The sequence below is a fragment of the Strix uralensis genome, chromosome 2 (assembly GCF_047716275.1).
Source record: "Strix uralensis isolate ZFMK-TIS-50842 chromosome 2, bStrUra1, whole genome shotgun sequence".
NCBI lineage: Eukaryota > Metazoa > Chordata > Aves > Strigiformes > Strigidae > Strix > Strix uralensis.
The window spans coordinates 138,905,620-138,930,520 of record NC_133973.1 but is presented as its reverse complement, the minus strand read 5'-3'; the positions used below and the strand labels follow the sequence as shown (position 1 = coordinate 138,930,520).

The 24,901-nt window shown below is 60.6% G+C and overlaps 1 protein-coding gene across 1 annotated transcript in view; it reads left to right on the top strand.

Annotated features, from left to right (window-relative positions):
• DCHS1 (dachsous cadherin-related 1) overlaps positions 1 to 24,901 on the top strand; it is a 46,623-nt gene that overhangs the window by 16,007 nt on the left and 5,715 nt on the right. The window contains exons 4-20 of the mRNA XM_074860810.1: positions 3,934 to 4,122; positions 4,236 to 4,467; positions 5,524 to 5,760; positions 6,100 to 7,119; positions 7,308 to 7,495; positions 12,187 to 12,283; positions 12,455 to 12,612; positions 14,592 to 15,426; positions 15,724 to 15,963; positions 16,426 to 16,551; positions 16,769 to 16,978; positions 17,533 to 18,396; positions 18,882 to 18,995; positions 21,673 to 21,884; positions 22,052 to 22,206; positions 23,339 to 23,469; positions 23,906 to 24,192. Of these exons, the coding sequence (XP_074716911.1) occupies positions 3,934 to 4,122; positions 4,236 to 4,467; positions 5,524 to 5,760; positions 6,100 to 7,119; positions 7,308 to 7,495; positions 12,187 to 12,283; positions 12,455 to 12,612; positions 14,592 to 15,426; positions 15,724 to 15,963; positions 16,426 to 16,551; positions 16,769 to 16,978; positions 17,533 to 18,396; positions 18,882 to 18,995; positions 21,673 to 21,884; positions 22,052 to 22,206; positions 23,339 to 23,469; positions 23,906 to 24,192 (5,295 nt within the window). The remainder of the gene's footprint in view (positions 1 to 3,933; positions 4,123 to 4,235; positions 4,468 to 5,523; positions 5,761 to 6,099; positions 7,120 to 7,307; positions 7,496 to 12,186; positions 12,284 to 12,454; positions 12,613 to 14,591; positions 15,427 to 15,723; positions 15,964 to 16,425; positions 16,552 to 16,768; positions 16,979 to 17,532; positions 18,397 to 18,881; positions 18,996 to 21,672; positions 21,885 to 22,051; positions 22,207 to 23,338; positions 23,470 to 23,905; positions 24,193 to 24,901) is intronic.

The following is a 24,901-nucleotide window of genomic DNA, read 5'->3' as shown; positions in this document are numbered from 1 at the left end:
AGGGAGTGTAATGAACCATAGGAACAATTCACCATGGCTTCCTTCTCGCTGCTGATCTGGCTGAGTCTGTGAACGGGAGCATCTGGACTCTCGATGCCAGAGCTCCCTGCCGCAGGGAGCACCCTTGGAGTCCCAACTCGGGGAGGGAGCGCTGGGCTCTGGCAGCACTGCCGTCCGACGGCACGGCACAGGACGTTTTCACCCCGCGTGGGCAGTCTCCCTGCCCTTGCGCTTTGTGAACACTTCTGTTTGTGGCACGTGGGGTTTCAGCTGTGTGTGCTGTAGTCTTGGGCAGAAGTACAGCAGCTCTTTGCCTCTGCACATTGTGCCTGGTGTATCTGTGGTGATTGTGTGAGCTTGTGCAGGTGTCCTGTGCAGATGAGGTGACCCCACAGCTTTGTCCACACCTCGCATCTGCATGCTGACCCTGCAAGCTTGTGTGGGTGTCTTGTTCCCAGCTGCAGCCTTCTCCTCTCCTTTCTCCTCTCACACGGCTCCTCCTGGGAACAGCCAGTCTTGGCCCTGCAGGATGTCCAGCGAAGTCAGAGGTGAGGGTGCTGCAGGAGCTCCACTCGGGCTCAGAGCTCTGACTCCTGCTCCCACATATTCAAGCAGGGGCCTTGCACAACCCCGAACGGAGCGTTTCCTGGGCTGTCCCATAGACAGCTTGACCCCATTTCCCTCTTATTTCTCATGCAAACATCAGGAGCCTCATAAGTAAGCTACAGTAAAACCAGCTGTTGATCCAAGATTTGGGATGGGTGCTAAATACAGGGGCTGCCCTGCATCAGCTTCCAGTAAAGTTCCTAGAAAAATACCCAGACTTGGTTTAAAGATTTCCAGGAGCAGTGAATTCACCACAGGCCTTGGTGAGCCCTTTTGGTGCTTAATTGTCTTCACAGCTAGAAGTGTGCACCATGTCCCAGGCTGCGTGTGCTCTGCAGCCATGGGTCCCAGCCCGACGAGGTGCCTGCCAGACCTCGGGGCCGACCAGACCCTGCGCGACCTCCAGAGAGGTCCCCGGGAGGCGCCACCCCAGCCGCAGCAGGGAGCTGCGCGGCCCTTGGGGCTCGTGTCGGGCCCTGCTGAGCGCAGGCAGGGCAGGCAGCCAGCCCGGTCCCACGGACCGCAGACAGGACGCCGGCGGTCTGCTGGCACTGCCTGCCTGCGGGCAGGAGAGCTCGGGCTGGGGGTGCGCCCGCCACGGCCCCACGTCCTCCACACCGTGGCAGAGACGTGAAGCAAACCGTCCAGCCGCCCCGCACCGAGCGAATGACTGAGCTGCTGCTTGGGGTGTTCTGTTGTTCCTGTGGCTTTTCTCTGGGCGCTGGTTTAGCACCACCCCTCCGACTAAGACCGGGGCCAGACACAAGTCTCCGGTAGTGCTCGCACCAGTGCTGGTGTAGCCGTGACGTGACCTCTCCTGGACCCTGTGTGGGCTCGTACAGGCAGGGTTTGTGTTAGACCGTTGGCCCACAGACGGCCCCACAGCAGGGTGGGGAGGTGGAGTCCTGGACACATGTGAACGGGGAACGTTTCTGAGGATGCCTTGCCCTGGTTCCACGGCGAGGTTTGGCTCTGGTGCCAGCCTGCTGGCTCCACCAGGCAGGCTTGCAGGGAGATGGCTCTGGGTGCCAGGGAGCAGCCAGGGAGATGGTGCTGCACTGTGTGATAGTGAGGGCTCCTCTGTTCCTCCCCTGTTCCCAAATCTGACCCAGCTCCTGTGGCAGAAAGCTGGATTTCCAGATAGCTTCCTCTGTGGGTATCTGTCTTAGGATGGCGACTGTAGAGGATGGTTAAGGTGGGGAGGTGATGCTGTTCTGGAAGCACCAGAGCCCTTGGCCTGAGGAGCCCGAGGAAAATATCTTAGTCTGCTGCAGAGCTTGTTGCTGTACAGGGTAATAAAGCAGCTGACATGCATTCTAGAGCACTTTCAGGGTGATAATCAGTTCATTTTGAAGGAAAGAAGTGAATCATTTGCCACATAGAGCCTATTCCAGTCACTGTGGCAGCTTACCAGCTTCAGGTGCATTTCCATCTGCAGTGATGGAGAGCGCTACCAGCTAACAGCCAGGCACAGCACGCAGCGCCGGTGTATTGGTACAGGGCTGTTGCCCCAGTGATAATATCCAGCATGGAGCCAGAATGCAGGTAACCTGAATACGGGTTTCAGTGATGTCAGTGAGGTCAGATTTATATTCCCAAATGAGCAAAGGGAGCTGGGGCAGGAGGGAGGGAGGATGTTGCACTCAGGGAGGCAGGTGGGTCCAATTTCCCCGAGCGTTTTCTGGCTGGGCTGCTGTCATGGCACCTGTGGCTCTGAGTGCTCTGCAGATGGAGCAGGGAAGGGGGATCCTGTTTCATGGCGCTTCTCCTGGCAGCTGCTGCAGGGTTGGGAGCAAATCCTCTGTACAGGGAGCACGGTGCTCACTGCTGATGTGCTCCCCTCAGAGCGCAGGCAGCGGGGCAGGAGGGCTGGTGAGGGGGTGCTGCAGGTGCTGCCTCCCCTCCGTGGGGGCTGTGGCTCCCTGGGCAGCAGAACTGGCGAGGGGTTATCGCACACAACCCGGTGCTGCCTCTCCTCCCCAGGGCGCAGAGCGTGTGGTCTGTGGGGAGGGAGGTCCCACCTCTACCTGATTTATTTTTTCTTCCCTGGCCCAGCCGTGCCCTGTGCTGCCTCTCGTCACTCCGTCTCTGGTGATCGGGTGAGTGGTTCAGGTTCGGGGCCCTGCCCGAAGGAAAGAGCTGTTTGCAGCCCCCAGCTGGGCCCTTTCCTTGGCGCGCGTGCAACGTTCCTGCGCTTCTCGCTCACGGGAGCCGAGGCCCCAGCGCTGCTGCTGGGAGGAGCTGTGGCTGACGAGGCCTGAACTCCACTTCACCCGGGCCTGGCCCAGCTGCCTCCCTCCTGGCTCCGTCCTCTGGCTTTGTTCTCCACGCAGAGCTCCCAGCTGCTGGGGGAGCCCTGGGCAGCGGTGCTGGGCTCAGGGGGAAGGAGCTCTTCTCTGCTGACCTGAGTGCTGCAGGGAGTCCAAGGAGGAGCTGGGGCCTTGCGCTCAGGGAACGATTTTCATCCTCCTGCGGCGTCTGTAACTGCCAGTGCGGCTCATGTGCCGCAGGCTCCAGTGGGCCCTGGCTCTCAGGGGGCAATGTCACCCTCAGTCGTCACCTCAGAGCTGCTGGGCACAGAGCTCTGAGAGCGGGACAGAGCCAGGCTCACGGTGAAAAGGGGGCTGCTTTTCTTCCTGTCTTGTCTTAAGTATCTTTGCAGAAAAGGAGCAGAGGGCCAGGGGCAGCTGCTGTGAGAGTGTGGGTTGTCCCTGGCTGGCCAGCCAAGCTGGGTGCAATGGGGACGCTTGGCTGCTACATCTTTGGCATCTGTGTGAGCCTTGGCCTCTCTGCACCTCCTCTCTGTGTGGCCTTTTCCTTTGCTGAGGCACCTCTGTTGACCTGGGCCGTGGATGTTGCCCCAGGGGTGCAAGAAGGGAGGTACCGCCTGAAACAAGGTGCCTGTGGTGGTGCGGGGACCCATGGCAGCGCTGTAGATAGAAGCGATGGTGCAGCTCTTGCAAGGCTGCGACGCTGGGCTCCCCCACAGCTGTGTCCCCTCGTGGGGACTGGGCCAGCACAGGCTGATCCTGGGGAGCCCCACAGCTGCCTGCAGCACTGCCCAGGGCACTCTCTGCAGCCCGGGGGAGACCTGTCCTCTTGCAGGGAGGACCGCAGAGGGAGTGATGGCTTGTCTGGGGCAGGAATCGCAGGCTTGAGGCTGTCAGTGTGCTGTACTGTGGCCAGCTTTAAGGACTGTGCAGTGGTTGTGGACCACGGAGCAGAGGACAGCACTGGGTTGTGAAGATGGTGGTGGCAGTGGGCTGGGTCTGGCTGGTGGTCTTCTCTGTGATGCTCCCTGCTCACGTGGTGCCTTCCCTCCTGCAGGTGACAGCCACAGACGCAGACAGCGGCACGTTTGGCTCCCTGTCCTACTCCATCGGCTCTGGCATTGGCAGTGTTGTCCCCACACAGTTCAGCGTCGACAAGCACACGGGGCAGCTGTGCACTGTGCAGCCTCTGGACCGCGATGAGGGCACGTCTGCCTACGATTTCACCGTCACGGCTGTGGATGGGGTGAGTGCTGGAGGGGCCGCAGGGGTGCAGAGCTGCTGGCTCAGCACTGTGCAGGGGACACTGCTGTCCTTGCCCCTGCTCTTTGTGCCGTCTCTGATCTGGTCCCTCCGCAGGGCGGCCTGAACTCCATGGTGTATGTGAAGGTTTTTCTGGAGGACATAAATGACAACCAGCCAGTGTTTTACCCACTGGAGTATGCTGCCAGCATCAGCACACAGAGCATGCCCGGTACAGCCGTGCTGCGAGTTACTGCCCACGACAAGGACGAGGGGCTGAATGGGAAGGTGACCTACCGCATTGTCCTGGGAAACTCACCCCCTCTCTTCTCCCTCAACAAGGACACAGGTGAGAGGGAGTGCAGGGGGCAGCCAGAGCGGGCGGCCATCAGAGCGGTGGGATGCGGGCAGGTGTCAAAGCCAGCCTGAGGGTCAATTCTTGCCCATCTCAGCAGTGCAATCTGCCACCAGAATGTGTCTGTTCCTCTCCCTGCCACATCTTCCCTGCCTCAGCTTCCTGAGCCTCTGGCAGCCCCTTCCCAGACTCAGTCTCACCTCTTGTTTCTGCTCCCTGCTCTGTTCCTCATCTGTCCCATCCTCCTTTCTCTCCCTCGTTCCCCCTCCCTGACTTACTGCACCTTTCCTCCTGCATGCTGCTTGCTTTGCCCCTTCAGGCTATATCCTGCTTAGTTTCTTGTCCCTGCCCAGTTGCCTCCTCTCCCCTGCTCAGTTTACTCCCTTTCCCTGTAATTCTGTCGCACTCAGTCCCACCTTTCTCACTGGCTGCATCTGCTCTGCCTTTGGCCACCAAAGCCAGAGCAGTTTCTGCTGGGGGTAGGTGCATGGGCATGTGGCGCCAGGGGCTCTCAGCAGGACAGGAAGGTGCCCTGTGCTCAGCACAGGCATTGGGGTCTCTCCACACTGGTCCCCAAGTTCCCAGAATGTGACTGGGATGAGACGGGCCTACCAGCCACCCTAATGCAGGGCCACCTCATTTGTAGGGCCTGTCAAGGACGGTCCTTCAGTACCACATCTCCTCCAAGAGCCTCCCCACAGCCCAGATCCCCACTGCTGTCTCGTGACTCACCCTGTGCCCCACACTGGAAGCCCCATTCCCTCCTTTCTCTTTCCCAAGACCTGCCCTCTGGCTCGTTTCCCCCAGCCCTTACTCCTGCTTAGCTCAGGGCTGAGCTTAATGTTGAGAAAGGAGGATTTGGGGGGGCTTTCCCAGCAGGGTTCCTCTTCTTTACTCCAGTTCTTCCATGGCGAACCCCCCACAGTGACACACATTGTTTGCTGCCCCCTTAGTTCTTCCTTTCCAAGCTTATGGTTTGGCCTGTTCCCTTGGTGCTGGATGACGGACGGGGGGCAGGCATCGTGCCTTCCCAACTGCTTTCTTCCCTAGGTGTCATCTCCCTCTCATGGTCCCTGAGTGGTAAAGCCAACACCCTGGTGCAGCTGGTGATCTCTGCACAAGATGGTGGGGGCCTACAGGCACAGCCAAATGCCCGGGTGAACATCAGTGTCGTGGAGGGCACTGTCTCCCCACCTGTCTTCGAGCAAGCTCAGTACTTCTTCACAGTGCCCGAGGACGTGCTGCAGGGTGCCAGTGTGGGGGCTGTCCGGGCCCAGAACCCTCCAGGTACCGGCTTGTCCCTTTTGTGTGCTGCCACTCGCCCTGTCCCGGCATCATCTCGGAGGTCCAGTACCTCACGTCCTCACAGAGCGACCCCGTTCTGGGGGGTCCCTGCATGCCCAGAGGCACCCGCGCCCGAACGCGCGCCGGTGTGACTGTCACTGAGCTCTGCACGCTCTCACACGTGTGCTTACACACGCGTGTACACACACCATGCACACACAGTGTTGCTGTGCGCCTCCCGAGCAGAGTCTGCTGCAGGAAGCGCTGCCCAGCCCTGCTGCTGTCTATGGGGGGCTGAGGTGACCCACATCGCTCTTCCTGACTCCATGTCCTTGTCTGCAGGTCATGCTGATGACATCTTTTATTCCATCTCCTCGGGGGATCCTCACGGCTACTTTTCCATCGACTCTGCCTCCGGGCAGCTCCGCACCAGCCTGCCCCTTGACCACGAGTCCCAGGCTGTCCTCATCCTGGATGTGCAGGCCCGCAGTGGTTCACCTCCTGCCTACAGCAACACACGTGTGAAAATCTCCGTGTCAGATGTGAATGACAATGTGCCAGCGTTCCCGGCCCCCTCCGACTCCATTCTGCTGCCAGAGGCCACAGAGCCTGGCACTACGGTGTACACTTTGCAGGCCGAGGACCGCGACAGCGGCGCCAACGGTCAGGTGAACTTCGAGCTGGTGTCAGGTGGCGACGGCGCCTTCAGCGTGGAGCGCGCGTCGGGGGCGGTGCGGCTGGTCGGGGCCCTTCAGTACGAAGCCAGCGCAGCCTACAGGCTGGCCATCGTGGCCCGGGACAGCGGTGCTCCCCAGCTCAGCTCCACCTTCACGCTGCTGGTGCACGTGCAAGCTGAGCACGACAATGGGCCCATCTTTGACACGCTCACCTACCGCGTGGAGGTGCAGGAGGGTGTGCCTGTCTCCACCCGCTTCCTGCAGGTGCGGGCGCTGGCGCGCGACGCAGAGTCCGTGCCCCTCACCTACCACCTGCGTGCGGACGGGGATGCTGCCAGCTTCGGCATCGTGCCTGAGAGCGGTTGGCTCTATGTCAAAAGTGCACTGGACCGGGAGACGCGGGACCTGTATGTGCTCACAGTGCTGGCCTCGGCAGGAGGGGCTGGGGCTGGGGGGGAAGCCCGGAAAACAGGCACCAGCACCGTGCGGATCAGCATCACGGATGAGAATGACAACAGCCCCCGGCTGAGTGAGGAGCGTTATTTCTTCACTGTTCCTGAGAATCAGGCTCCCGGTAGCAGTGTGGGGAGGGTGATGGCCAGTGACCGGGATGCTGGGCAGAACAGCCGCCTCACCTACCGCCTCCTCCAGCACGATCCCAACTTCCTCATCCACACGCAGACAGGTGAGAGACCTCCTGGCTTCCTCGGCTGGGGCTGGCTGGGGAGAAGGCCCAGCACAGGTCAAAAGGGATGCAGGCCAGGCCAATCTTCCTACCCCTGCGGTGCCAGGCTCCCCAGCGACACACCTGGGCACGGGCTCTCCTCTGAAGCTGTTTCTGGGCTGAGCTGTGTCCCTGCTTCTCCCTCACAGGGGAGCTCAGCACCAAGCAGAGCCTGGACCGGGAGCAGCAGTCCAGCTACCAGCTCCTGGTGATCGTGCAGGATGGGGGAGCACCACCCCGCAGTGCCACAGGAACCATCTATGTCACTGTGCTGGACGAGAATGACAACGCTCCTGCTTTCCTTCACGTGGCCAGTGGGCAGGAGCTGCCCGTGCAGGTGGGGGCAGCAGGCTGGAGCCCTGGGGAGGCAGAGGTGTGACGGCCTCCGGGCTGGGGTGTGGGCAGTTCTGCAGAGGGAACAGGAGTGGGCAGGGGCACCCAGAAGAGTTTTGGGGTGGGAGATAAGCAGGCACCAGTTGCATCCCTGAGCAGCCAAGGCGGTCTGGTGAATCTGATTGAGATGTGGTAAGACAGGCACGTCCTTGGGAGATACGGCCGTGCCTGCGCACAGAGCAGAGGGCCCTGAGACCGATGGGGCGGACCAGCAGGCAGAAGCTCTTGGCTCACATGTGCCTGCAAGGAGGGAAGGCGAAAGGGAGCCTCAACCTGACCCAGCAGAGCCAGGGGTAAACACTGCTGAGCAGGCAGGCATGGGGGCTGTTAACTTCTAGGTCTCAGGACTTTTGGTATAGCCGCTCGGCTTTCTGGGAGGTCTGGAAAGCGCTGCCCAGCTGGACTTTGCTCTCACAGGGGTTTTCTGGGGATCTGGTGTGGGTCCCAGCCCAGCTTTCCCTCCCAGCACTGTGTGGTGGCAGCGGTCACCCGGGCACTGGGTGTGCTGCAGATGGAGTTATGTCTGCGCTGCTCAGCAAAAGCGGGTGAGGACCGACCCTCCAGCCACCCCCAGCTGTGGCCCCTGCGGAGTGGCCCGTTGGCCAGGGCTCGCTGGAGCCGTGCTGGCAGCAGCAGAGCAGTCGAGGCTGTCCTCATCTCCTCTGCCCAGCGTGAGGAGAACCTGCATCAGAAGAGATGTGCTTGCTGCGCGCGTTGCTGCACTTCAGGCCACTTGCGCTGTGCTGGGTTTAGCACATCACGGTGATGGCACCTTTCCTCTGTCGCTGGTCGTGCCTGAGCTGCGCCCCAGAGGCAGGTCGGAGCAGGCAGAACTGTGTTGGCAGGTCACTGCCGTGCTGGGTGGCCATCAGCACAGGACCCGGGGACACTCTGCAACTCCGGTCAGGCCTTCCCCCTTCATTACTTTTTCCCTTCCTGTTCCAGGTTGCAGCCATCCCTTGCCCAGCCTTCTTGCATGTCCCGCTGGCACTCCGCTTGCAAAACTGTCTGGCAAGGCTTGGCCTGGACGAAGGCCTCTCTCAGGGCCTGGTGGAGGTAGAGGAAGGCAGTTAGTCTTGTCCTCTCTCTGAGCAAGGCTCTGGCCTTTGAGTCCCTCCTGCAGGCCAGGGACCAGCCAGCCATGGCACTGCTGAGCTGAACAGGCCCTGCAGAATGGCTTTGCTCACGCTCTGTGTCTTCTGAGTGTCCTGTCCCTGAGCAGGGGCACCCACAGCACGCTCGCACACAGGCTCTGCGGCTGACCCCAGGGTCTGGGGGCGTGAAACGCGGGGAGTGTCCTGCCAGAGCTCAGCAGGTCTCTTCTCACACAAAAGCGTACGCATCCATCAGGAGACAGAGCGAGGCTGGGACAGGTTTAGAGTCCTGGAGGCAGGTAAATGCTGCGACAGTTTTGAACAAAACAAATATTTGGGCACTTTGGTTTCAAGCTCTCCTGCTAGAAACACTGGTAGAGAAGGGTGAGGCACAGGAGAGGCCGCTGCTAATTGTGATTTAGGTGTAGAAAAAAGGCTTGGAGGGAAAAGTGAAAACTGAATGATGAATGCAAAGCTCAGTGATTTATTGCAGGCTCGCTCAGTGAAGTGTTCGTGTCGCTGTTCATTAGGCAAAGCAGAGAAGGTTTCTGTGTCAGCACCTTGCTCTAAGCACCAGCGGGAGGGGTATGTCCCGCTGTAGGGTTGCACGATTTGCTGGTCAAGCCCGTGGGTAACACTGGCAGGACCAGGCGGCGTTCACATGGAACTGCAGCGGTAGTGGATCCTCCCAGGGAACGGTCACGGGGAGAGGGGAGGAAGAAGTGGTCTGTTTTCACTGAGGGGGCGATGTCGCTGGTGGGCGCCTGGGACTGGAGCTGGTGTCTTCGCTATTCAGCATTTTCATGTATCCTCCAGAGGTGACTGATCCCTGATGTTACTGGTCTATTCACAGGGGTAAAGGTGAGGGCTCCCCGTTCCATTCGGAAAGAAGGTGGGGGTTGAAATTCACTGTTGCTAACGGGAAGGTGATACACATGGCCAAAAGCAATACGAATTTCACTTACACAGCGAACTGGCTCTGAACTGGCTACTTAACTTTAGGGAGAAGATCAGGGTATCGCCGTAAACTCTTTGTGAAAATGTCAGCTCAGGGCTCAGCCACGGTCAAAAAAGCAAATCAGATGCTGAGTTTTATTAGAAAAAGAACAGAGAATGAAAGAAAACATCTTTACCCTACATCTCGAATTCCGCACATCTCTCTGCCCGGCCTCCATTTGACTAAATAAGCAGTAGTGCTAGAAGAGGTTCAGAAAGGATGTGATGTGATCTCCAGTAGATAATGGTTTTCATGCAGAAAGAAAATACTTGAACGTTCTTTGGTGTGGAAGAAAGTTCAGGAATATAACAGAGGTGTGCAGTGAATGGCACAGAGGAAGTCTTGGGGAAATTAGAGGTTTCTTTTTTCACAATACAAGACCTAGGCAGCTTCCTAAGAAATGACCAGGCAGCAGGTTTAAAATAAACAAAGGCAGTACTTTTTCATGCATGCAGAACATAATTAAATTGTGAAATCATTGCCAAAAGTTGCATGGGTTCAAAATTAGATGAATTCATGGGAAGAAAAAAATCCATCAAGGGCTGTTGAACAAAAATATGATCTGTGGCTCAGGAAGTGACTTAGCCACAGGCTGCTGGAAGCGGGGAAGGTTTCGCAGGAGGATTATTCCATACATACCCTATTTCTTGCATCTTCACGACATATCTGCTGCCAGCCGCTGTCAGAGCCATGCCAGTGGTTGAGGTGTCTCTCTGATCTTTGGACCAAGCTGGTACTTGCAACAGCCCTCTTGGAGGGTGGACCTCTGGCCGGGGCAAGCCTGCCTGCTAGCAGTTTTACCAAGGCTGAGGTTTCTGCAAAGGCAAGACCACTTCTATTGCTGTTTACTCCTCTGTTTGTGCATCTGAAATGGCATTTGTGCACGGAGCCTGGGTGCTGCTCATTTAACTCCTCCACTGTCACTGCTTGCCTCAGAGGGAGTTTGATCCCTCGTGACCGTGCAGGCGAAGCAGGAGCCCCTTGTATCCTGGCTGAGGGCGATTAGGGACAGTGTGGGGGGCAGCCCTGCCCCAGCCTGCTGCAGAGGAGGGGTTGGAAGGGGCCTCCTAAGCATGGCCCTGCTCAGAGGTGTCCACGCAGACACTCCTTTTCATAAACAGCCAAGCTATATTTAGAAGGTCTTCTGCCTCCATCACTGCTGTGAAATGCTGCTCCAGATTCCTTGATCTGGTAGTTAGAAACCATCTCTTAATTTCCAGCCTAAACTAATTTCTGACCACTTTATACTCATTTGTTCTTGTGCCAATATTGTGTTTTTGCTTAAATAGCTCTTCTCTCTCCTTGGAATTTCCCTCCCCTCTCCCCAGTGTTTACAGAATGCAGTCACATCACTGCTTGGCCTGGCTAAACAAGTCCAGCTCCTCTGGTCTCCCCTCCCCGAGCACCACCAGCGCGGTGCCAGCAGCTTGTGCAACAGCATTAACACTTGCCTCCTCCCAGGAGCTTGCAGCCTCTTCCCTTGGATTCTTGCTCAGATCCCACTTGTCTTTTTCACGAACACACTGAAGCGGTTCCGTGCAGAGATCACCTAGCACGGCTGGATCTGTGAGATGTGCTGTGGGATGCGCGGGCAGGATGTGAATTTGAGGGCGTAACCTCAGGATGTGAATTTGGTCTCATCTGGTGTGAAGGGGCCGCAGAGTCTGTGCCAGGTGCTCTGCCAGGGGGTTGTGGGCAGGTGCGGGGAGGAGGCAGGTCTGCCAGCAGGCGTGGGTCATTGGCTGCGGGTGCTCCCGAGAACGGAGAGGTGGGGGGCGGGTAGTGGGGATGTGTCCGTTCCCATAACTACGCAGGAAGGATGCTTGCACGCAGTGCTGCTGCATGTGGTCTCACTCAGTGAGCTGGTAACTCGCCTCAGAATGTGGCGTTAGCAGAGCATGTGTGTAATTAATGTCTTGATGGTGCTGCGATGCGCTGGATGAAACGGTGGTCTGAAGTGCCTAGAGACAGGCAGTCAGCAGTGCTAACTAGGAACAAAGGAGAGAAGGGAAAAGCCCTGAGAGTCCCGGTGTCTGAGCCCAGGAAGAACTGCCGGCTGCACTTCCAGAGATCGCAAACCTCCCTGGGCTGGCTGGGGGGAACTGAGGAAACCGCCTTCCGCTGCCAGGGCGACTGGCCTCTGGGCCTGCCGGTGCTCACACCTTTGCATTTGCAGCTGACGGGGTCTGTTTGGGGCAGAGAGAACCAGGACTGTTGTGGAGCTCTGGATTTTCCTAGTGTAGAGGCTTTAGATGTAACATGGGTGAAGCAGTGTCCTCCCACCACCCTGCAGCTCACTGCTGCAGCATGGCTTGGCCCTGCTAAGCTGGTTGTTAAACAGGGCAGAATGAGAGGGCTTGGCTGCGGACTTCTCCATGTTGTCCAGCCTCAGGCACAGCCTGTGGGTCTCGCCAGGGGTCTGTGCCTTGGGTGAGATGCAGGGCTGGTGTAGGAAGGTGGAGATCCTCTGGGTGCTCGGGGGTTTGTGGGGGTAGCCTGAAGGGTGCCCTGTGCCACTCAGCTGCTCCCTGGGCTGTGCTGCAGGTGCTGGAAGAGAAGCCATCGGGACTTCTAGTCGCCTCCCTGCAGGCCAAGGACCCCGACGAGGGTGAGAATGGGACCATCATCTACTCACTGATAGGTATGAGCTGCAGAACGGACTAATTGATGCTGCTCTCTGCCTCGCAGCCATCACCCCCGTGGCAGACGGGTGCCCACTGCCCCAGCCCCGCCACATCACGCTCCCTCCTCCATCCCAACCTGCCCCCTCCCTCTCTGCCTCTCCCTGCAGCATTTCACCTTCTTTCTGCAGGAGCCTGGGCAGAGCGTTTCACACTGCACATGGCTACCGGCGAGCTGCGGACTGCCACAGTGCTACGCCGGTCTGATCGCGCTGAGTACATCTTCACCGTGACAGCCAGTGACCGGGGCGCGGCGCCTCGCAGCACGTCAGCCATCATCCGCATTCAGGTATCCAGTGCCCCAGCTCCTCTTCTCCCTGACCACCTACCCTGCACTCACCTCTTGGGGGGCACGATCCAGCTACTTGGCAGCCTTCTCCCCACCTTCACCCCGGGGCACCCTTTGCCCTTGCTCAACTGTAATCTGCCCTGCAATCTGTGTGGAGAACCTGGGCTGGGCAGGGATGGGTCTCTGCCACTGTGCATGTTCTCATTTATAAAGTGGTCAACAGCATTAACAGTAGCAGTTCTGTCTTCTCCAGACTCAGCCAGCCAACCCTGTCCTAGATACGCTGTTGCAGAGAAGACCTTAGAGGTCCCCCACACAGAGACATTAGTTCTTCCCAGCATCTCCTGAGGAGTTCCTGACGTGCAGGGTGTTCTCCACGTCTGTATGACCCTGGCGCTCCCTGGCTGGTGCATTGGCCCAGACAGCCGCGTCCTTTCTCCGTTGTTAGCTGCTTTTTACAGCACAGACTCCAGTTTCCCCCAGCCACGGCACTTTCAGAATACACCATTTCACATCTTCCTGCCCCTGTTCTTGCAGCTCCCAAGGCCATTTGACTCTCCTTGATTGATGTTCTGCTGTTTCTCTGTGCTGGCAGTGCCCTCAAACATCATCACCAAGTTCATAATGTGCTCAGCTTTCTTCTGCCCTGGCGCTATCAAAAGTAAACATCAGCAGCAGAAGCCATCTCTGCAAAGGCCTCCTGGAGCCAGTCAGTCTTTTCGTCCTTTCTGTCACACAGCCACACTCATACTGGGCCTTTCCCCAGTTATTCAGTGATGTCCCATGTGCTACTGCACCAGAGCCCAGCTAAAACCCAGACAAGTTAGATAGATACACGGCATTTTGTTGGTCCCTGAGGAGGGAAGCACTGTGTTAGCGTGGCACACCCACCTTTAGCCATTCCACAATACGTTTTATACCATTTCCTTTTTACGCCATGTCTGTTCTTGTCACTGAAGTTGTCCTACAGCCTCCAGAGTGTTGAGGCCAGGCTGGCAGGCTGTCTGTCCCTGAAGTGCCTGTTTGCACCCCTATAACGTCGCGATTTGCTTGGCAGTCGCCAGTTTTGATACCCCTCTGGGCTGACAGTTTTGCTGCATTCTCTTTTTCCCCAGCTGCTTGACCTGAGTGCACTGAGTGCTTCAACATGGTTTCCCCTCACATAACACTATGGCTTTTCATGTGTCCTCTCTCCCATCCACAGGTGCACCTCATCCCCAAATTAACTTCACTTCTTTAACAAAAGTAGCGGTAGTATTTATTTATCTTTGGATCATATTGGGTTGTCTTTCTTCTCTGTACCTCTCAGCTGGATGAGTGTTACCTCTCTTCTTGCCCACTCATGTTTTACAGAACTGTTTCTGCTGCCTTTGCAGTATCTAACACAGTCACACAATCACAGACTCGCAGGACGGTTGAGGCGGGAGGCGCCTCTGGAGATCATCCTGTCCAACCCCCCTGCTCAGGCAGGGCCACCCCGAGTCTGTTGCCCAGGATGGTGCCCAGGTGGCTTTTGACTGTCTCCAAGGATGGAGACTCCCCCCCGCCTCTGGGCAACCTGTGCCAGTGCTCAGTCACCCTCACAGTAAAGTGTTTCCTGATGTCCAGAGGGACCCTCCTGTGTGTCAGCTTGTGTCTGTGGCCTCTGGTCCTGGCACTGGGCGCCACTGGGAAGAGCCTGGCTCTGTCCTCTTGGCACCCTCCCTGCAGGTACTGATCCCCCATGAGCCTCCTCTGCCATCAGCAGCTCTGTCCTTACCTACCCCAGCTCCCCCGGTGAGGCTCACCTTCCACCCTGACAAACCCATGCTTATTGTCCGTATGTTTTCCAGGTTGCTATTCGCCTGCTAGGCCACGGGAGCCTAGGCCTCCCAACACCTCTGCAGGCCCCACGTCCCCCCCTCCTCTGTCTCCCCATAGGACCCCTCCTGGCACACGGCACCGTGGCACGTGCCCCTGACCGCCACCTCTCCTCACAGGTGCTGCCGTCCTCCCGGGTGCTGCCGCGGCCTGACGCCACTGTGCTGACCCTGCACCCTCCTGAGGGGGTCAGGCCGGGGTCTGTGATCGGCTCCGTGGCACCCCCAGACGCCCCTGCGCGAGGACAGCTGACCTACACGGTGGTGGGAGGTGGTGGGGACGGCACCTTTGTGGTTGACAGCGTGACAGGGGAGATCTACGCTGCCCGGGAGCTGGACTATGAAGCTGGGGCACGGCACGTGCTTCAGGTGAGTGCTGAGGACACGCAGCATGGCTATCCCTCCAGCCGACTCGTGCTGGTACAGATCCACGTGCAGGACTGCAACGACCAGACACCCACCTTCCCTGAAGACCCCATCACCATCGTGGTGCCCGAGAACGCCCAGGCTGGCTCGTCCATCTTCACCTTCCAGGCGCTGGATGGGGACGGTGTGGGCCCCAACAGCCAGGTGCGCTACGCCCTGCTGCACCAGGAGCCCCCCGGGGCTCCCTTCCAGCTGGACGGCCGCTCGGGGCTGCTCACCCTTCGCCAGGGCCTCGACCGGGAGGCTGCGGCTTCCTTCCTCTTGGTGGTGGAGGCCACGGACCAGGCCCGCAACGTCAGCCAGCGCCGCTCGGCAGCTGTCACAGCCCGTGTGTTCGTGACTGATGAGAACGACAACGCGCCCTCGTTCCTCTCGCCCGCGGCCGTCAGCGTCATGGAGGACCAGCCCACAGGATTTGTGGTGCTGCACGTGGTGGCCCAGGACGACGATCTGGGAGAGAACGGGCGCGTGAGCTACTCGTTGCGAGCAGGCAATGGTGACGGCCGCTTCCACCTTAACCCCAGCACTGGTGAGGGCCCAGGAGGGTGCCGGGCGGGCAGCAGGGACCCTGGGAATGCTGGGGGTGCAGGCGTACACGGGGCTGCAGCGTGGTGCACGGCAGGAGGGCAGGGGCTGGGGAACCCAAAGCGGTGAGACTTGTGGGGTGCGGAGAGCCCTGAGCACGGCACCCGGCTGGCACGACACTGCTGTCTGTGTGGAGGCCTGGCTGCCCCGGCTCACCCAGCGCCTGCGGCCATGCAGTAGCTCTGTCCTGGCAGCCCCGGGGCCGCACAGTCCCAGCTCGCCCTTCTCCCCGTGCCTGCAGGTGCGCTCTCCATCGTGCGGGCCCTGAACCGGGAGGAGGTGGTGCAGCACAACCTGACCGTGGTGGCTGTGGATCACGGTTTCCCACGCCGCTCTGCCACACAGCTCCTGTCTGTGCTGGTCCTGGATGTCAATGATGAGGCTCCCACTTTTGAGAAACCGGAGTATGAAGCACACATCATGGAGAACTTGCCAGCTGGCAGCCCCGTGCTGCAGGTGCTGGCCACGGACCGGGACCTGGGTGAGGCTGCAGGGCGAGGGCGAGCTGCCCAGTTTGGTCAGGGGCTCTCCTGGAGATGCAGCACCCAGGACTGGGTGCACTCTGCTCCCTCCCACCTGGTTTGGAGAGCCTGGCTGGCCATGGAGGGAGGGATTGTTACCTGGCCTGGAGATTAGAGATGGGCTGAAGCCTGGGAGAAGCTGAGAGTGAGAACAGGGGTTGTGATCCCCTCTGCTCCCCAGGACAGTGGCCCTTGTTCCTTGGAGGTTCCTTGGCCCATCTTCCCTTCCACAAGCTGGGCTGGGACCTCCCTCCACCACACAGCCCTGCCCCAGCTTTGCTCAGCAGGGAGCGAGATCATCCTCTGCCAACAGCCTGCGGGGCCCCGGGGTGGGAGCCTGGGAGGAGGGAGGTGCCGCCATGAGCTGAAGGAGAGGCTTCGGGGCTGCCGCTGGGCTGCCCTCAACCGCCTTCCTGCCGCAGGTGCCAACGGGCAGGTGTCTTACGGGGGCCTCTCGGGGGGGCCCTTCACCATCCACCCACAGACGGGGCTTATTGTCACCACCCAGGCACTGGACCGTGAGCAGCAGGAGCAGCACGTGCTGACGGGTAGGACTGCACTGCTGTGGGGGGGTGCGGCAGCCCGGGGCGAGGGGGCACGGGGAAGCGATGGGGGTCTGTGGGGCTTGTGGGGTACCCGGGTGGTTTGCGCCTGCAGGAGCACTGGCAGTGCCATGCCTGGCTGCCCCTGTGACCGTCCGGGCGTTGGTGTGTGATGCTGCCAGGCAGCAGGGCAGCCTGCAGTGCTCTTGCTGTGTCCCTGCAGTCTATGCTCGGGATGGGGGCCTGCCCCCCAACCTCTCCAAGGCGACTGTGCGGATAACAGTAGGGGATGAGAATGACCATGCGCCACAGCTGGAGAGCGTGTCCTGCTCCGTGGAGGTCCCTGAGAACCAAAGCCGTGTGGCACTCTACACCCTGCGGGCCACCGATCCCGACAGAGGCGAGAACGGGCGCCTGGAATACCACGTGGCAGGTGAGGCACACGGGGTGCTCTGTGGCTTCCTTCTTGGCAGGAGGCGAGGGCTGTTCACCCTGGGTGGCCCGTGGCAGTGTCTGTTCCGCTTCAGTTCTCCCCTGCTCCAAACCACACATTGCTGCTGCCCCCTCTCAGCCCTCCGGTTCCTCTGCCCCCAGTGAAGAGCACCCCAAGGTCTGGACAGGCTGCACTTCCTCATTCCCCAGGCTCTTGTCTGGTTCCCCAGGCCTGGACTAGTTCCCTGCCTCTCTTGGCTGCTCTGACCTGTTGAGTTTACAGGTTGCGAAGGGAGATCTCTGCTGTTACCACCCCGTGCGTTATCTGTGGCAGCAGCACTGGCCCGTAAGCTGTTGGAGCCAGTTCTTACACACACGGGGCCAGACCAAGGAGGTTCAGTCCCACTGGGGCTTTACAGGGAACAGCTCACTCGACCCTCCCTGCCAGGCCACGCTGGGATGGATTTCGTGGTGCCCTCTCTGGGCAGCGTAGGGCAGGTCCTTCCTTGTACACTTATAGTCATGCTGCCTTGTTACCCCCTCTCTCTCTTCCAGATGGAGACCCTGGGCAGGATTTCAGCCTCGACCCAGTCTCTGGTGTCCTCTCCACGGCACGTGCCCTTGACCGGGAGCAAGTTGCTTCCTACAGCCTCACAGTGGTGGTGCAAGACCACGGCACCCCCCCCCACAGTGCCACCATGTCAGTGAACGTGCGGGTGTTGGACCTAAATGACAACGCACCTGGTTTTGCTCAGGCCAGCTACGTGGTGGAGGTGCCAGAGGACTTGCCTGTTGGTGCCGTGGTGCTGCAGCTGGTGGCTGAAGACCCTGACGAGGGCACCAATGGGCAGGTCTCTTACTACCTGGGCAACGAGTCCCTTGGCATGTTCCAGGTCGAGCCGCAGAGTGGGCGTGTCCGAAGCGCCCAGGCGCTGGACCGGGAACGCCACCCCAGCTACAGCTTCCTGGCCAAGGCGGTGGACTCGGCCCCGTGGGAGCCCAAGAGCGCGGCTGTGCGCGTCACGATCACGGTGCGCGATGTCAATGACCACGCCCCTGCCTTCCTGCACAGCCCACTCACTGTCGACTTGTCCCGCCACACGCCGCTCAAGCAGGTCGTGGCCACCATGAGGGCAGAGGACAGGGACGCAGGTGCCAACGCCTCCATCCTGTATCGCCTCGCCGCCCCCAACTCTGCCTTCGCCATCAACTCCTACACAGGGGACATCCAGCTGCTGCAGCCCCTGGGCTCGCTCAGCCAGCGCCAGCGGACGCTCTTCATCCTGGCCACAGACCTGGGGCAGCCGGCGCTCTCTTCCACCGGTGTGGTGGTGATCCACGTGCAGGAGGAGCCCTACCGGGGGCTGCGCTTTCCCCGAAGCACCAGTGACGTGGCCTTGCCAGAAAACGCTGCCCCAGGTACCAGCCGGGCAGAGCAACCAGCGAGTGCTGGGATGAAATGGGACGGGACAGGGTGGGAGGGGGGTGCTGGGCTGGCAGAGCTGTGGGAAACTCAAACCAGGGAGCACTGCAGGGCCCCAGGGAGCCCCGTGATGCTTTGGGCAGACCCAAAGGTCTGGCTGGTGCCCAGGCTGTTCAGGGTGGCAATCCCTGTGGGTTTGCTGCAGCATCTTCAGATCAGTGTAGGCAGTCACAGGTGCCCAGCTGCTCCTGGAAGGGCTTCAGGGGTCACAGTGAGACCACTGAGGGCCCATGGACAGGCCCCACAAATCCTGGCTCCCAGCCCAAAGTTACCGTTAGATCTGGCTCCCTCTGGCAGCAGCGTCCTCGGGCAGAGCTGTGTTCCTGCGGCACGGCGTGTGCTGCCCGCACACCACCCTGGCCCTCGCTGCCACCTTCCCTGGCACTCTGCTGCCCCTTCACGCCCTTCCACTTTCTTCCAGGCACTGCTGTGACGAGCATCCAAGCCACGCACACGGGGGGCTCTTCGGGGCGCATCACGTACAGCATCGTCAGCGGCAACGAGAAGAATGCTTTCCTGATCCAGCCCAGCTCAGGTACAGCACCGGGACCACCTGGGGAGGCAGCAGGTGGGAGGCAGCCTGTGCTCTGCCAGTGCCTGGTTAGCAGTGCTGAGCGGGCCAGTGGTGCTGGTGGGTGGCTGATAGCCCAGGCGGAGCAGTGAGGCGGGTTGCAGGGTGCTGCCCAGAGACACTGGGTGGGCTGGCTTGGTTTGCACCGCATGGTGCAAAGGACGACCTTGGAAGGGCCACCCGTGCCTTGGCATCCCCGAAAGCCTGGCTGAGGGTAGGGTGGGGGGTGCCTTGCTGTGAGGTTGGCACTTGCCCTGTAGTTTGGAAGAGACTGGGATATCACAGCCCCCAGTATCAGCACAGGCTGGGGGATGAAGGGATTGAGAGCAGCCCCAAGGAGAAGGACTTGGGGTCCTGGTGGATGAAAAGCTGGGCATGAGCTGGCAATGTGTGCTCACAGCCCAGAAAGCCACGTGTGTGCTGGGCTGCATCCAGAGCAGTGTGGGCAGCAGGGCGAGGGGGGGATTCTCCCCCTCTGCTCCGCTCTGGGAGACCCCCCTGCAGTGCTGGGTCCAGCTCTGGGGGAACAAACAGCAGAAGGACACGGACCTGCTCGAGCGGGGCCAGAGGAGGCCACCAAGATGCTCGGGGGGCTGGAGCACCCCCCTGTGAGGACAGGCTGAGAGAGTTGGGGGGTTCAGCTGGAAAAGAGAAGGCTCCGGGGAGACCTTAGAGCGGCCTCCCAGGACTGAAGGGGGCTACAGGAAAGGGGGGAGGGACTCGTCATCGGGGGGGGGGGGGGGGGGGGGGGGGGGGAGGGATAGGATGAGGGGGAACGGGTTTAAACTGACAGAGGGGAGATTCAGACTAGATATAAGGAAGCAATTTTTATGGTGAGGGTGGTAAAACACTGGACCAGGTTGCCCAGAGAGGTGGCAGATGCCCCATCCCAGGCTCCCCCAGGGTCACTGTGAGCTGCTCGCTTGCCACACACCGCCAGCAAGCCACAGCCTGGGCGCTGAGCTCTGAGAAGAGGCCAGACCAGGACGCTGTACCTCGCGATGGGGGACCTGACCCCCCCGGGACACGGCCCTGCTGAGCCCTCAGGAGCCTGAGCTGCAGCTGCGGGTTTCTGCGGCAGCCTCGCACAGCGGCAGCCAGGCAGCGCCACGTGGAGCTGCCCGCAGCCCTGCTGCAGCCCGATGCCACCCTGCAACGCAGCCGTGTGCACGGCCTGACCGCAAGTCCTCTGTCCCCTGGTGCGCGCCAGCACCCAGAGTAACCCCCAAACAGGGCTCGGCAGTTCCTGAAACTCCGAGGCGGCGGGCAGGCGTACTAAAACCCCGGGCAGGCTCAGAGGTCCCTGCACGCTCGGTCCTGGGGATCGCTGCCTCTGAAGGAGCGGCCGTCGCTCTCTGCTGCAGCCACCGTGCAGACGTGAGCAGCTGGTGGCTGTGGGGCTGGGCCGGGGCTGCTCTGTCTGTGGAGGTGGGGCTGACAGGGTGGCACCCTGCCCTGTTCTGGCTGGTCCTGAGCCAGCGCCCAGGTCTCCGAGCCAACAGTCACCATCCCCCTGTGTGTACCCGGGTCTCTCAGCCGAAGCCTCGGTGTTTGCCGTGACAGCCTGGGGGTGACAGGAACCCCAGGTGACCCCCAGGCCGGCTGTGGGGCTGCCAGAGCTGAGCCTTGTCCCATCTGTCCAGCTCAGAGCCAGGCTGGGTGAGAAGAGCAGCGGCTCACGTCTGCCCAGTGACCCCTGCACAGACCCAGGGCAGCACAGCTCCACCGCGGCAGCTCACAGCCGAAACCCTGTGCCGGCCGCGCGACTGGGACGGGCCTGGCACAGCTCCTCTCCTCGCCCTTGCTTTTCCAGCCAGAGCCTGCACACAGGGACCGTGCTCGCCAGCGCGGGAGGCTGGGACCCGCGAGGTCGGTTGTGCAGAGAGGTCCCCGCTCCCTGCGCTCCTGGGTGGTGTTGGCAGGGCTCTGCTGCGCCGTGTGGCTGTGACACTGGCCCAGCTGCCACGCCGTGCTGCGGCCCGGGGGGGCCACAGAGTCACATCCTCTGCTGTCATCCCTGGCCCTTCGCACCCCTTCATCCCGTCTCTGCTCGGGCGTCCGTGCTCACGGTTCTCAGGCCCGTAGCAATGCTGCAGTCATTTTCAGATCTGTTTCTGGGTGCTCTCCACCTTCTGGGGTGGGACGTTACGGAAGCCCAGGTGCGCAGTGGCACGGGAGGATCAGAAGGGGTGTCTGTCCTCAGACCCCCCGCAGCAGAACTGCTGGCAGCTCCCACTGTGTCCTTGTAAGGGTCTGGCCTCGAGCACCAGCTGGGCTGGGAGCTTGGGGCGCTTGTGTAGGGGCTTGACATGGAGCCGGTCCTTCTTAAGCTGCCCGGACCTCGGTGGTGTCCCCACAGCGGGAGGACCACCGCACGCTTCCGTGGGAGCAGAGGCCGTGTCCTGAGCGAGGGGTGGGTTTTACCACTCCGGGCAGCTCCCTGGGACTGGTGAGAAAGCTGTCCCGTTTGGAGAGGGCTCGGAGGAGCTCCCTGTGTTCCGTGTGTCTATTTGGGAAGGGATGGATGAGCAGAGGGGTGGGCTGAGGCCAAGGGACCAAAGAAAGAAGATGAGGGATGGATGTGCTGGGGCATGACTCACTCCCTCTTCACCCACCCATCGTGCTGTTTCCCTGCTCCCAGGTGCCATCTCAGTTCAGGACTCCAGCAGCCTGGATTTCGAGGCCAGCCCCCGGCTGCGCCTGGTGGTCCAGGCAGAAACGGCAGCTTCCTTCGGCTTTATGGCCATAAACCTCAACCTGCAAGATGTGAATGACAACTTGCCACGCTTCCAGCTGCAGAACTACGTGGCGTTCATCTGGGAGTCACAGAGCTACGACTCGCCAGTCATCCAGGTATCGCTGGGGGCACAAATGGACACGGGGCCCCTGGCCTGCCTCGCTGCCAGGGTGGGGCTGTGCCCTGGGCCTGGGGCTGACACCCAGGATAGGTCTGGCTTTGGAGGCCTGTGGTTCACAGGGCTCCACAGTTGCACTGCTGAGTCTCTCGTGTGGCTTTGCAGGTCCTGGCAGATGATCTGGATCAGGGAGCGAATGGGCAGGTGACTTATGCCATCAACCAGTCCCTGCCAATGACAGGCTTGTACCACATCGATCCTCAGACTGGCGCTATCACTACTGCTGCCATCCTGGACAGGGAGATCTGGTCCCAGACCCGGTGAGTGGAGCCAGACTGACTTCTGCCACAGATACAAGGTGGGCAGAGCTGTGGAGCAGCACCCTCAAGGCTGCGGAGGATACTCTGCTACTTGGTGCCACCCAAAGCTGTCCCAGCGCCGTCTGTAAAACGTTTTTGCCCAACAGCAGGAACTTAGGCTTAGTGTTAACGTGGGGAGCAAACGGTATTGAAGGCACGACAGATGGCCTTGGGATGAGCCAGTACTCTGTCCAGCCTGGTCCCTGCAAATCTGGGAAGATTGTGAGGGGGGCGGTGGGGTTTTCAGTGGCTGCATCCATTCCCTTTCCTGCCAGCTCACTCCAGACCACGTACGCCCAGTCCCTCCCCACTCCCCGTTGCACCCTTCTGCCCTGCCACACGCGCTCCGGGTGCTGTGCCTTGCCCTGGACCCTCTTGCAGGTCCTCCCGTGTTCAGCCCAGGTGCTCTGGGCCCCTCACTGTGCGCACACACTACGGACATCGTCCAGCTAGTCCGGCCACACGCGTGTAAGATAATGCCAAACACCACACACAGTGAATTGAGTCTTCCCCTGCCCTTTCACACGTGCACAGTTCAGGTGCAAGGAAGAACTTCAGCCCAGGCTACGCTCTCTGTCCCGCGCATGCTCCAAGGGCTGTGGGTCTCCCTTCCCAGGCGTGGGGAGGCCTCGGGCGTTGGTTCCCTTCACATGCCCATCACCATGCCACAGAGGGGCTTCACGCGCTCCCCAGCACCCAGATGTGCTCCAGGTGCCTGTCTTCCTGCGCCCCACAACATGCCCTGCCTGTGTCACCCCCGACACGCTCCAGACACTCGTGCCCACGTTCACCGCCCGCTCAGGTGTTCCAGGTGCTGGACACGAACCCGCCGCCCTCCAAACACCCACCTCAAACGTGCAGCCACCCACTGCCCTGCCCCGCCGTGCTCTCGTTGCGCACACTTCACTGCCCCACACGTGCTTCCCAGATGCTCCGCACGTATCCGTTGCCCCAGACACTCCAGATGCTGCACACAGTTCCACTGCCACATGGACAGGCTGCAGCCCCGCCGCCGCCTTCCAGACGCTGCGTGTTGCCTGAGTTGCTCCCTCGCACGTACGGCCGCGGCGGTGAACCTTGTGCTTGTCCGCAGTTTGGTGGTAACAGCCATGGACAGAGGGACTCCGCCGCTCGTGGGCTCTGCCACGCTGACGGTCGTGGTGATGGACATCAACGACAACAGCCCCACCATCCCGTTTCCCTGGGAGGTGCGCGTCCCAGAGAGTAAGTGCAGCTCGGCCCCGCGAGGTAACACATCACCGATGGCGCGGTGTGGGTTGGGAGAAGCCCCAGAGAGGCCTGTTCATTCCCTTGCTGAGGGCTGGCTTGTGCTGACCCCCCGAGCTGGCTGAGCTACCCCCGAGCTCTTCGGCACTGCCCCGTCCGTGGTGGCACCAGCTGAATCCCCAACTCATCCCTGGTCCCTGCCCAGACTGCAGGGCCTCTGGCTGCACACCCCTGCCCGCTCTCTGCCCGTGTGCCCCGTGCCTGTGCCGGCCTTAACCTGCCCTGCCTGGCTCCCAAGACCTTCGCCTTTACCCCCAGTGTCCCCCCCCTTGTCCCCGGTGCTCAGGCTCTGGGCTGAGCTGGTTTCCCCCCATGCGAGCCAGGTCTTCTCCAGGGAGACGGGGCCGCTTGCTCATGCCTCTCCTCTGCACAGACACGCTGCTGGGCACCCAGATAGCCCAGCTCACCGGGAATGATGTGGACTCGGGCCCCGCACTCTCCTACACGCTCGTGCTGGATGGCGACGCCGTGGGCACGTTCAGTGTGCTGCGGTACGGGGGACGCATCGCCCTGACGGGGCCACTGGACTACGAACAGCGCAGCCACTACACCCTCACCCTGCGTGCCTCTGACACCCGCCACGAGACCGAGGCCAACCTCACCGTCATCGTGGAGGACGTCAACGACAACGCGCCGACCTTCAGCCAGGGCTTCTACCAGGTACCATGCACACGGGTGTGCCAGGCAGCGCCGGCCGCCCTGCACGAGCCCCGCTCCCGCCCTGCTCACCCGCCCTTACGAGGCAGAGAGATCCCCGTGAGGAGGTGTCTGAGCCTGGCCTGGCCCCTCTCTTCCTGGGCTCCCGTCCGCACCCCAACACCCCTCGTGCTGTCGCTGTGGTGTGGACAGGGGGCTGAAACCAGGCACGCAGCAGCGGGATCAGCAGCCACCGGCCTGCCCAGCTGCCTGCAGACGACACGTGGGAGTGGTGGGAAGGGCAGAAGAGGTGGGAGCTGGGTCACAGCCTGCACAAGGGTTTGTGGTGAGGCCTGGCCTGGGGCCCCACGGGCGGGTCGCTGGACGAAAGCGGTGTGCTGCGTCTCTGGAGCAGAGGGACGAGAAGCTAGGAAGCCACAGAAATGCTCGAAGGTTGTGAGAGCACAGACCTGTGGAACTGTTCGTACATGCTGTTTGGCACACCAAAAAGAGCTGTTTTGATTTGTGTAAAATACCTTCTGTGGAGAAATTATCAGCTATTAAAGAGTTCTTCAGCAGAGCAGAGCAAAGTAGAGAAAAGGATCAGGAACTGGATGCTGAAGCTGGTTGTGAGCCACACTAACAAGGCTCGGTGCTGTGCACGTGGGACTGGCCCCCTCAGCCACGGCCCTGGTGCAGAGGTGGGGACGGCCCTGGCCAGCGACCAGCTGGG